General features: G+C 40.6%; 1 protein-coding gene across 3 annotated transcripts in view; it reads right to left on the reverse strand.

Moving 5' to 3' along the window:
* LOC119734382 (discoidin domain-containing receptor 2-like) overlaps positions 1-12647 on the reverse strand; it is a 40980-nt gene that overhangs the window by 1842 nt on the left and 26491 nt on the right. For all 3 annotated transcript variants that reach the window (XM_038207874.1, XM_038207876.1, XM_038207875.1), the window contains 10 exons: positions 12296-12527; positions 11659-11806; positions 10787-11302; positions 9025-9093; positions 8478-8582; positions 7472-7774; positions 6886-7139; positions 3406-3536; positions 730-933; positions 88-322 (listed from right to left, as the gene is read on the reverse strand). In XM_038207874.1, coding sequence (XP_038063802.1) covers positions 88-322; positions 730-933; positions 3406-3536; positions 6886-7139; positions 7472-7774; positions 8478-8582; positions 9025-9093; positions 10787-11302; positions 11659-11806; positions 12296-12527 — 2197 coding nt within the window. The remainder of the gene's footprint in view (positions 1-87; positions 323-729; positions 934-3405; positions 3537-6885; positions 7140-7471; positions 7775-8477; positions 8583-9024; positions 9094-10786; positions 11303-11658; positions 11807-12295; positions 12528-12647) is intronic.

The raw sequence follows: 12647 nt of genomic DNA on the forward strand, positions 1-12647 counted from the left end.
GTGATGACTTGCAATGCCTTGATTTATACAGAGTTGAACTCAACCAGAAAGTGCAAAGGGAAGTGACTCGATAGAAAAAGGGTTTACCATGAGTATGCTCTCCCATGCCATCCAGCGAATGGGCAGCACGGCCCGGCCCTCAATTCGGTAGTAGTTGCCCGAGTACAGGTTGCGGCTCATGCCAAAGTCGGCAATGCGTATCGTGAAGCCACGGCCCATCAGACAGTTGCGCGTGGCCAGGTCGCGGTGGACAAAGTTGAGGGAGGCCAGGAACTTCATGCCTGATGCAATCTGGGTGGCCATGTAGATCAGCGCACCAAGTCTGTAAAAAGAAATATAAGAAACTGAGATACACCAGAATTGTTATATTATTATTTGCTAAAAGTCAAATGGGTGTTGTAGAGGACTTCACAACTACCCAGAATAAAAAAGACCAAGTAATTAAGCCCCGCCCACAGCGGGGCAACAACATATACACCTCTCCGACGCAATACTTCAAGTTTCAGACAAGCACGTCATATTATACGCATCCCTCCTAAACACAGAATTGTGCTACGCAAAAAAAAACAAAAATTGCTAAAAAAAAAACCACAAAACACAAAAACAATGTTACCAGCCAAAACGTAATGTAATGTATTCAGCTTGTGACTTGTCCTTTGATAAGCGCATATATTTGTTAAGTAATACTTTCTGCTTAGCCACTCCTTATAATTCAATCCCTGGACTTACGTGACGACCCTGACGTTGGTGGCACCCGTCGGGGCCACGTTCCACTGAGCCTCCGACTCATAGAGATACTGATTCAGGTCCCCGCATTCCATATACTCCACCACCATGCAGAGTGGTTCGTCCTCAGTGCAGGCTGCTAGGAGACGGACGATATTAGGATCCCTCAGCTGCGACATGATCTTCATCTCCTTCATGAAATCAGTCCTGGATGTCAAAAAGGGAAGGTAGAAAACTTCATAGTTGATTCTTATATCATTTTTTTCTAATTTGGGCATCTGTAACCCTCTGGGGAAAAAAGGCTTTAGTTTGGGGCTTTTTAATAGTTTATTGTTATGCACAAAAATATCAACCTGAATTAATTGGGTAGCAAAACATGCCTTGTTTCAAAAAGAATAACTACTGTACAGTGCTATAAAAAATAGCAATTTAAACAGAAAGTTTAAATTTTGGGGGATAAACTTGACAATATCACCAAGTTAGCTGCAAGTCTCAGAAGACTTACCATGAAGCATACATGTACCGATAGGTCATGAAGAATCTTTGCAAATGAAAAAATCCATGATCACAAATCTCGTGCATATTTATTGTTGTATTAATTGACTTCACGAACTTCATTTGTTTTAATTATTTATGTCCACTTGTCATAGTTGCCTAAAGGTAAAATACAACCAAAATGAACCCAACAAGGTGTGACACAGCTCATGTGAAAGACAGTGCCATGTTTTGAAGAAAGAAAAATCCACCACGGTGATGTGTTAAACATGTATGTTCAGCATAAATTCTTGAGGAACACCCATCACAGATGCATGTCAACCATATTACAAAAAAACATTCCATTCCACATGTCTCTCAATACAACTTCACTGTATAAATCATTTTTTTTATCAGATATTCTGGGGATGATGAACACAGTGCAAGGTGCAATGCACTTGAACATTCTAGCAATACATCACAGCTAATGCATAGCTGTACATTCCATACCCGCAACTAGCTCACAAAGCATCCAAATGTGACCGACCTCATTTCACCTCCCCGCGGCATTCAATCAACTCCAGTCTAAGATGACTCGGAAAGATGATACTTTAAGAGCGCGTTTGACGGAGCGAGTCTTCGGGCAAATTGTTGATATTACGGACCAACCCCAGAGGAAGGCCAGAGGAGTAAAAAGAAATTACAGAGGTTTTTCTCCTTGCAACAACACTCATCGGTTTCTTTTCTCGTCATCCCCTCCAATTAATTACGTTGAGTCACCAACGCCCGGCGGTAATAAATCGCAAGCGACTGCGTTCGCTGTTGTATCTAGTAGCGGTTTCAGCCCCCTTGTTTTAAACCTGATACTGAGGGAGGAATTCCCGTGTTGACAGCATCTTAAATGCTCCACTGAGATTGGGAGGACACGTCTTGACAAGCTGATGGAATTTAATTTTCTGCTGGCATCTTCCCTTTCCCTGGGGCTGCGCATCACTGTCGGCATTATCAATGACCAATGCAGTATTTTGCGCACAGGGCATCCCATCATCCATAAACCTTTGATTGAAGAAATTTGTTTGCGTATATATATATACACATTTTCTTGAAAAAGACCACCATTTAGTATTCACTGATAAATGCAGCTGAAATACAAAATTGAAGCAACAAAGTAGTAAAGTGGTTGCTTTGCCATAAAATATTCAAAAGAGTAACCATAAGTTTAAATGAAACCTTACATTACAAGTACAAATGTAGTTCTTTCTTTCAATTCTGCCTAAGCTTCATATTTTTCTAAAAAGGTATCTGTAAACGTAAACTCCCTGTTCCACTTCCCAGACTCCCTGTTCCATTTCCCCAAGTAAATTGAAAGAATTTTTAAAGTCAGATTCAACTTCGTACACTACACATATTCTAATTTAAAGACAAGAATGCTTGTAAAAAGGAAGAAAGTGCACAACAACTTGGAACTGATACGCAGCTCATAATCTCAAAGTTCAGGTTTGGCATAAGTTTCCTCCTGAACTTGGCCAACCCTAAGCCACATGTTCACCATCAATCAGGCAAACCAGACATATCCCAGCCCCCAGGGGAGTCCAGGGACCTATTCCAAGGCTGTATGTACCTCACTGTGATGACTGGCAGCAGGTGTCTGGGTCTGGATCAATAGACAGGGTTAGGGGTCATGGGAGCTGGGGAAACAATGTCAGCTAAGCCAATGCGATGTGATTGGGTTAAAACCTTACTTTGAGGTCTGTTTTGGGTGTCTAGGATTCTCCTGGAGATAGACAACTGAGATTTGGGAGCTTTTATAGAGAAGACTGCTTTGTAGGATGCACATGTTATGGACAAAATACAAACTGAAATATCAATTTCATTCCAACTGATTGCATGTCAACTATTCCCAAATATCAGATATTAACATTTCATACCATTAACAAATGATGGTTGGCTGGCATGTACCGGTAGGAGTAAAATTGACATCCCTTTGTTGTGAAGATTAAAAAACAAGGAAAGATGCTCAATGTTATGAGAGCCTTTGCATGGTCGTTAACTAAATTTTTAATATTACTCACATTTTTTCCTTATTAAGAAAATTGCTTGAGAAGAGGAAAACTGATGTTGTCTACTCTGAATTTCAAATTTGTAAAATGTGTGCAGGATAACCGCTTAGCTAATGAGAACTATAGAAGGTTATGCTATGAATACCTTGCGTTCTTGTTGGCGTCTTTCCTGAGCATCTTGACTGCCACTAGGGTCTTCTCGCCTTTGTTCTTGTTCTGGAAGGGGAAGCCATTGCGGATGTAATCATGGATGTCTTCAGCCTCGCACAGATGCACCTGGGCAGAAGATGATTGAGAAAAAGAAGATGTTTCAAACACATCCTCACCTAGAAAACGTCCTCACAAAAACAAGTCCTCACAATAATAATAATAATAATAATAATAATACCGGTGCTTATAAAGCGCAGTTCCAAATTGATGATCAATGCACTTCACAAACAAAAACAAAGAAACATAAACAGATACATTGAAAGAGTAAATCACATAAGAGATCAGGCAAATAGGTGTATTTTGAGGAGGCTTCTGAATGTTTGTGGGCTAGGATGTTCACACCAAATTTATTTAATGCTCTCAGTTTGTCAAAACTTGAATCAATTGAAAGAATGGATCTTCATTAAGAAAAATCAGTTTGAATTTTCCAAATAGGACATTGTGTTGCAGAGTTACGTTCATATTTATGACGCAAGTATGGGTCAAAAATTAGCCAAGAAGTCAAAGGTTATCCTACCTGGTATGTTTTTCTTTGTTTTCAATTTGGCACCAAGACAGGCCCATCATAGTGCAACATATGATTGTAATTTAGATTACATTCAGTCTATGTGGAAGTAACTTGTGCTAAATGGTTATTGGTAGAAAATCACACAACATCCTTATATTTATTGAATATTAATTACCTAATTTGCATAGTAATTAGTAATTTTTTTACATTTTCAGGCAAAAAATACAAGTAATTGCATTAGAAAAATTTCATATCAGTGTCTTCAAATAATGAAATGTTTAAATTGTGCAATTACATGCAGTCAAAGAGAGAGAAATGGGTTATCCATTACCTCATTTACATATTTGCATATTTTAACACAAAGTATTTTTAGAAAGGGGAAATTTCACATATTTTCAGTAAAAATTATTAAAACTGCATCTTTCTTTTACAATAATGAAGTCATGTGTTGAAGGCTCTTTAATGACAAAGGATACCACTATTTCATTAAAACCTATACCGGTATTAATATTTGTAGATTTTGTATTAATTTTTAAAGCTCTAATATTCAATTGAAAAGGAAAACTCACTTCTTCAAATCGTGTCAGTACACTTCAAGGTGTCTCCATTTTTTTCAAATTTTTAAATGACAGAAAATTACAGAAGGCAGCAGTATTATAGGTGGGGTTCTTCATTTTTGAATGCTGAAGCTTTTTTGAGAAAATTTTTAATGATGATATAGCGCAAGAACGAAGGAAACTTTTCTCTGCTATGAAGTTCCAAAATCCAACATCGCTAGCAGCGGGGTTAAAGAAATGATACATAAAAAACATCAAAATGCAAGCGATTGCACTGAAAGTTTAAAAATCATAAAAACAAAAGCCGAAGCTGTTTCATGATTTAATGGAAACAAAATTGCCTTAAAAGTCGGAAATATGTTGTTTTCATTCATAAAAATACAATCTAACAACTTACCGTCCACCCTATTCTGAAAATGGTATCGCCGAATATAGCGATGTGAGATCATGGCATTGATCTTTTTTACATTTTTCTGCAGTCAAATTTTCCACTTCAAAGCACATCATAGTGAATAGTTTGTAAATTGAAGCCTTGATTTGGCATTGTTAAGAAAGACAACATCAGTTGTGATATTAATACTGACAAAATATACCCAAAAGGACCGAAGTTCGTGACAAAATCATCACGACGCCACATCATGGCCGCAGCGACGTGCATGCTGTGTGCCTGTGTGTATTGTACACTGCACTGTCCACTGCGGTCACTTGATTGTGCACAGACTTGCCACACATGAGTGCATGTGTGGGCCCGAACGACAGCCCAGCTAAGCTGTGGAACATACATGTACACTCAGAAAAATACATGTTTTGGGAAAAGTGGTGGCATATATGGACTATTAAAGGTATTGACTCTCATGTTGAATGTTCAGTGGACTTGTGCGCCTTGTTGCGTGAGCATTTACAAACTTTTAGTGATAGTTTTGATGATTTGAAAAATGCTTTCGATCACCATGAAGATCCCATCAGATTCTAACGCAACTTCCCCCGAACATAGCCGAACATGTCTTCTTTCCGATGATGACGTTTGCGAAGCTGTTTGGCCAATCACATTTCCCCAAAATGCTCCCGAAATGTTACGATCAGATAAGCCAAAATTGGGTCTGTGCCGAAATGTGGTGCCAACTGCAGAGTTCTACCCAAAGCTGTGTGTGTACAAAGGATTTGTACAGTAGCTGTGCGTAAGTGTATGGGGAGTGGTGTTTCGGCAACGGAAGTGCAGTGTGCGTGGAACAGCCTACTAGGAGCCAGTCTGATGGTTGATGGGAGATCATTCCACAATCTAGGGGCACAGACAGAGAATGAACTCTCTGCAACCATCCTTTGGCCCCTAGGCACCACGAGCCGGGTTGTGTCTGTGGCAGAGCGTAATCCGGGTCGTGAAGGTTTGTAGAATGAAATGCTGTTTGAGAGGTATATGCGAGTGAGACCGTGGATTGACTTGCATACATATAACAGGATTTTGAAAATAATGCGTTGTTCGATTGGAAGCCAGTGAAGAGATTGTAATAGTGGAGTAGAGGGATGTCGACGAGGAACTTGGAAAATAATATGAGCAGCCCTGTTCTGTAGACGCTGTAGTCTTGAGATGTCAGAGCTGCTGCAACCGGCCAAAAGAGAGTTGGCATAGTCTAGTCTAGACAGAATCAGGGCCCTCAAGGCATGAGTACAGCTTTCCTGGTCAATGAAGCGACGAATTTGAAAGATGTTGCGGAAATTGAAATTGATTGCCTGACAGAGGGATGTAACATGAGAGAACATGGTCATGGATGGGTCGAATGTTTCTCCTAGATTTCTCACTGAAATAGATGGAGACACATACTCATTATCGATTGGAAGGTGTAATTGATGAGCTTTGGGAGATTGTTTTGAGATGCAGATATGAAAAACTCAGTTTTGGAGCTGTTTAGTCTCAGCTTGTTTGCAGTCATCCAGTGCCGAACGTCATCTACGCATATCGATAGCCTATGCAGAGCAACAACAGCTTCACCTGGAAAGTTGGGATTAAAGGTTATGTAAAGTTGAATGTCATCGGCATACATATGACAACATGTCTTCAAACAAGTCCTCACAAGCAATTTGACCCATCAAAAATAGTTCAGTGTTGTGGAGTTTCTCCAATAAAAAGTCCACAAAAGAAATATTGAAATGTTGTCACACACAAAAAGCCCCTGTCCTCACTTCCCCAAAGATTCCCTCGGCTAGCAGCCCCAGAAACTGTAGGGTCTTTTTTAAAGGGAACTCGGATACAAGCTGTTGAGAATCTCTGATGAAATGTACATACAGAAAAATATTCAAAAAATGAACACTTTCTCATACACTCATGAATACAGACACAAAATAATGTTCTCACCTCTCCAAACATGCCTTCGCCCAGCAGCTCCAAAAACTTGAGTTTTTCCCTTGGAAACTCTGGCACCGGTGACCGGTTGTTGTTGAGTTTCTCCATGGCCTGGCTGGGCACGCCATATAAGGTGTTGCCGGACACACCCTGGATGGTCACCATCAAGTCAGTCTCGGCGTAGTGGGTCAAGAGATCACTCTGGCTGCCCCCTTTCTTGGGGGTGGGGTTCATATTCTCTGGCTCGGCATAAATACCTGTGCATTCTGATTTTTTTGGAAAGGGGATACAAACATATACACAATTTTTAAGAAAATGTCAACTGGATATAAAGAAGGTTTGTGTTGAAGGTGGGGTAATCAATCAGTAGAACTTTGCAGTGACTCAATGTGTGACATAATCTTGTTTGCAAGTTTGGAATGGTTTAGTGAAGAACTTGTCCTCAGCTGTCTTCAAGACGTTCTCAGTAAGCAAGTACTCGGTGTTAAACAAGCTCTACTCTATGTCAATACTTTCATTCAAGTCGTGGAGTTTTCCCCACTCACTGGGAGAAACATCAACTTTATGAAAGATTAACTTGTCTTCGATTTTGTCTTACCGTCCTCGCTCTCCTGCATGTTGTCAATGACATGATACTGCGGCTCGTCATTTGGGTGTGGTATCTGGTAGGTCGGGTTCATGCGCCGGCTTGGCATAGAATTGTTGACCATGCACCCATTGGTTCCATTCTTGTCATAGAAGACGGCTGGCACGCTGTGCTTCAGGTTGATGTACTTGCGTCGGTAGAGACAGAGGAAGATTGTGCAGACGATGACCACAAGGAGAAGCAGGACAACCACCACAGCGATGATGGTGCTGTTGTTGGATAAGGGTTTTCCGGGGACGTTTCTAGTGGGTTTAGCTGTAGGATGGGAGAAAAAAACAGGACCTGGTAAATAATATTTAGTATGAGCATCCTGAATTCACCATAATCTTCAGATATGCAAGAAACCAATGCATGTAGCACTATCTCTTGCTTGCTTTAACTAAATAAGGGGCGAGGGGGGGGGAGGGTTGACAATCCATCCCCACCCCTGTCAAAAAGTTTTCTGATATTACTGCTGCATGATTAATCTCTACCAAATCCTCATGAAATTTACATACTGATGACTTGGTGACTTCTTGACATCAATTCTGCAAGATTCCAACTTACCTTTCTTTCAAAGTTCAATTTTGACACTGGGTTTCAAAAAAAAAAAACTTCTCCCCTGAAGAGGGCAGATTTTAAGGTTAAGAACTATCTATCATGACTGTGACTGTAACTATGACAATGCCAAACAGACATCACTCTAGAAAGATAGAGAAGTTATAAACACAATGTAGAAACAGGTATGTAGTCGAATCCCTCACAGGTCCAGTCACAAGTAATTCACAAGTCCTTTCACAAGTCCAGTCACAAGAAACAATGGATAAACAATAACAAAGGAATGCCTTTGTCAAATCTCAGTTGAATAGCTTGTGAATTGAAATGGGACTGGAGGACTTGTGATGGACTTGCAGAGACTTGCAGAGACTTGTGATGGACTCGACTACATAAGGGCTGGGTTAATAACGTGATCACTTACCATTTAAGTCATTGTTATCGCTGGTGTTGCTGGTGTTGCCGATGGGTATTCTGCTGATGTCTGGGGGGCCAGAGGGCTTGCTCTCTGTGGTCGTTTCATGCTCCACTAAAAAAAAATCAATTTTATCCGAATCAATATCAATATTATCTATGTGACTTTGGAAGAAGATTTTTGTACGAGGAGCCTTCACAGAGAAATTTTCTCAGGATTTTTTGTTCACTGACACGAAAATTTCTGAAAATATCTCTGACAGGTCAGAAGGCTCCAAAAAGTGTAAATGCAGCTACATGTAAATTAAACAAAAATTACAAATAAGGATGCAATATAATTCATGAGCATTGAGGTCCATGCAACCACAGAACAAGCACAGAATGATCAGTTCATATCTGTTCTAATCTGTTTTGTCAAATCTGAAGAAAAACAAACCAGCACTGTTGTTCAACACAGAAAATGTGTTTTAAACACCCAACAATAACTGGCGCACAAAAATGGGGCAAGGGTGGGTGACGGACACCCTGACAGACCACAGAGCAAAAGAGACACCCACCTGGCGGGGTGGTGGACGGTGAGGCTGGATAGGGCGTCAGGGGAGGTTGCACATAGTTTACTACGGGATCTGCAAACAACAGAGGAAAGACAAATGCACAGGCAAAAAGAACATAACAAAACATGGTCACAACATGGGTACGCAAACATTGTACAACCTTTTACAAAAGTACTATTGTGTAGGGTGCTGTCTCTAGAGGGCCCTCTTCATGCAATATAATAACTAAAGAAACTGTACATGTACAACTTACATGTGACTTTGTTGATATTCAAAACAACATACAGTTGTACATGTACATGTACATGTACAATGAATGTGATATTTGGAGATGCATATGTACATTTACATAGAAAGGTGCAATTTTCATTTCATGCATGATAATTGCAAACTTCAATTGAAGCAGCCCCTAGAGACGACCTTGCATGCAACGTCAACTTCAATCACCGACTTGGGTCAGACAAGCAACATGCCTTACGCATACAACAAAATGCAGGTTTCTTACGGACCTTGAAAATAAATAACCAAAATTTAGGCATACATACATGTACGTGTATATTACATACATTGTAAATCTTTTCAACAAAATAGAACAAAAAGATTTGTTTCTGATGGAAGGAACATTACAATAATTGATGAGAAATGCACTTGCTTTTGTCATTTACAGGTCTTGGTTTTCCTTTAAAGAGAAAAATACGCATACACAAATGCAGAGAGAAATATGTACATGTAAGAGATCAATGAATCAATGTGTACAGGGTTCACATTGTCTTATTGTCTGTAATCTGGAAAAGCAAACGAGAAAGAGTTCACAGTACCGGCAGTAACCGGTGTTGTAAATAATACACTAGTATGTAATATGTCAACTAGTCAATGTAAAAAAAATAAACTTTTGTTTAATTTTCATTTGTATTTGATGGTTGTTTAAAAAAAAAAAATTCATATGGAGAACCTGACAAACAATATGACCTTGTGACTATTGGATAATTGTATCGGTGCTCCAGATCTAGAAGACCTTCAATGACATAGCCAGACCCACAATGAGAGTCTCCCAATAAGTCATTTTTCTTTGTCAGTTACTATTGATTCTGTGATGTTGATTTTATAAATATTGGAAAAAAGACTGTTACCTTAAAGGCCAAAAGAGAAGAAGCTGTGTTGCCCCCACATAAAAATATTAAGAGGGTCAGTTGGTCGGGTATTTTCTTTTTACTTTTTTTTTCCGGGGCGTTGGGGGGGGGGGGGGGGGGAATATACCATAGCGTGAAGATTCCATGGTAATTTTGACCAATACTGATATTCTGTCAAAGATTCCATTCAGATAACCAGTTCCCCTCTACCAATGTTCATGAAACATGCAGATACATGTACATGTATGTACTGTGCATGTATGTGCCAACTAAAATATGCACATGTGATACAATATACAATACGATGGACAAATTTGTATGCAGTACCGGTACATCACACGACATGCCCTGGGCATCGGCCTCAATTCAACGTACAAAATACGGTAAATTCGAACTGTACTACCATTCGGGTATGTATGTTTTGTACGTTTTACAGTAACGGCAAGGTTAAAATTTGTTAATTTTTTTTTTCAAGAGGGGAAATAGATTTTTGGGTTGGTCGGGTGAGGGAAACACAACCATTATTTTGTTTGCCTTATGAAGTTGATTTACTGTACTTGAATCATTCGTCTGTCGATTCAGAGAAGAATAGCAACGCATTGGGAGATGGTAAGATATGTTCATGGCACACTCACTTGACGCGAATGAGACCTCACTGATGAGGATCCATTTGTTGCGGTGCCGCAGCCGGCATTTGATAAAGCGAGCCAGCCGGTTCTGCAGATTAACCGTTACCCAACGTGCGTCCTCGTGCACCAGGTCCTGCTTGACATTCCAGTTGATGGTCCGTGTGGAGTAGTGGCCCTCCTGCAGCCCAAAGTACACCTCGACGGACTTGAACAGCTCAACGTCCTTACTGAAGAAGTTGTTGGTGTGGAACTCAAGGCTGGTGAAGTTGCGCAGTGAGTCAAACTTAAAGACTATAACAGGGTCGCGGTGGGTGGTGTTGCGCCAGCCAACCCACTCATAGCCCTGGTGCAGGTTGACAGGGCTGAGACGATAGTTGGAGCTTCCCAGGTTGCCATCGGTCAGCTGCCCCAGGCCGTTGATGAGGCGACCGTCTTCGCTCGCAAAGCCATCGTAGGTGTCGTCATCAAAGGCATACTCTCCCCGAATATCAGGCTCAACCATGTTGTAGCGTACAAGATGGTCTGTGTATTAAAACAAGAACAAATTTGATCAAAGATGGATGAGAAACACGTCCATGCCCGTATTGAAGGACCATTGGCCGTCATCTTGTATTGTGCAAGCTGGTAGTACTGTATACGTACTTGAATAACAGTGAAAGAGAGTGTGAACCAATTTAGGGTCCTTCAAGTGCCCTAACTGTTGCAATACTATATAGCGCCCTCTTTTGTTCGCATATGGAGTCCAAGTGGCAAAAATAAAAGGCCAAGACAAGGTTTGGGAAGATTACGGGTTCTGCAGAATACAAGATTATAAATCACCTCTTGACCCTAGATTGAAAGCTAGATTGAAAATTTGTTTGAAGATATTTCAATTTTACCTGCCCACAGGCAGCCGTACAGCTCTATCCTCAGGCAGACCGATGTGATTCTGTCTACCACGGGCACCACTCGGAGCTGCTTGGCAATAATTGGAGGAAAAAGGTGCACCGTATTTATGTTGAAGGAGTCCCTATTACCATCGAATATCTGCAAATTAAGACACAAACAAATATTCATAATAAAAAAAGAAATTGGCATTGGTCCCTCTGAACTTAACATAAACAGCTGGATATTTGTAACTTGCATCAATGATTTAGTCGTCTCAGCCAATTTCATGGAGCTAAGAAAATTTGAGTTAATAAAAAAAACTGCAGAGGGCCAGTCATAGCAAAGTTCACTGAATAACTAGAAAGCCTTTCTTGCAAGGCAGTGAATAGCAATATGTATTACATGCCATTTTGACTGGTATAACCTGCCACAGCTTTGCCAATCCGTCCTGTAGCCTTGTAGTCAACACCAACACCCACAACATAACAGCTTGACTGATTACCAGTTTTTTACAAGGTAAATGTCTAAGTTTGGCCTTATAGAGAATCAGTCAATACCAATAACCATTGCAAAACATCTTAGCTGGTATTCTGCATTTGCTTAGTAAAGTTTTACTGCAGCATATGAATTAAAACAAAATTATCCAACCTCTTGTTGAAGGCCATCCCGGTACCGCTTCCACTGGTTGTCCCGCGAGTACTCCAAACGGAACTTGGGGGTGAACTCCTGGCCATAGCCGGAGTACCAGCGGCCCTGGATGGACACTGCCGTAATAACGCTGATATTGTGGAAGTTGACCTGGAGGTATTCATACCGACCATCGGACTCGGGGGCAGCACTGAGTGGGCACCAGGCCCCTGCCCCTTGCTCCAGATTCAATCTGGTAGAAAGAAAGGAAACAGCAGTCAGGTGATTTCTCTTCAATAAAAAAGGACTAGCTGTTGTCAAATTTTCTCAAAGTTGAACAAAAAAATTGACTGGAGTGGGGTTTGAACCTGAG

The sequence above is a fragment of the Patiria miniata genome, unplaced genomic scaffold (genome assembly GCF_015706575.1).
Source record: "Patiria miniata isolate m_02_andy unplaced genomic scaffold, ASM1570657v1 HiC_scaffold_27, whole genome shotgun sequence".
Taxonomy (NCBI): domain Eukaryota; kingdom Metazoa; phylum Echinodermata; class Asteroidea; order Valvatida; family Asterinidae; genus Patiria; species Patiria miniata.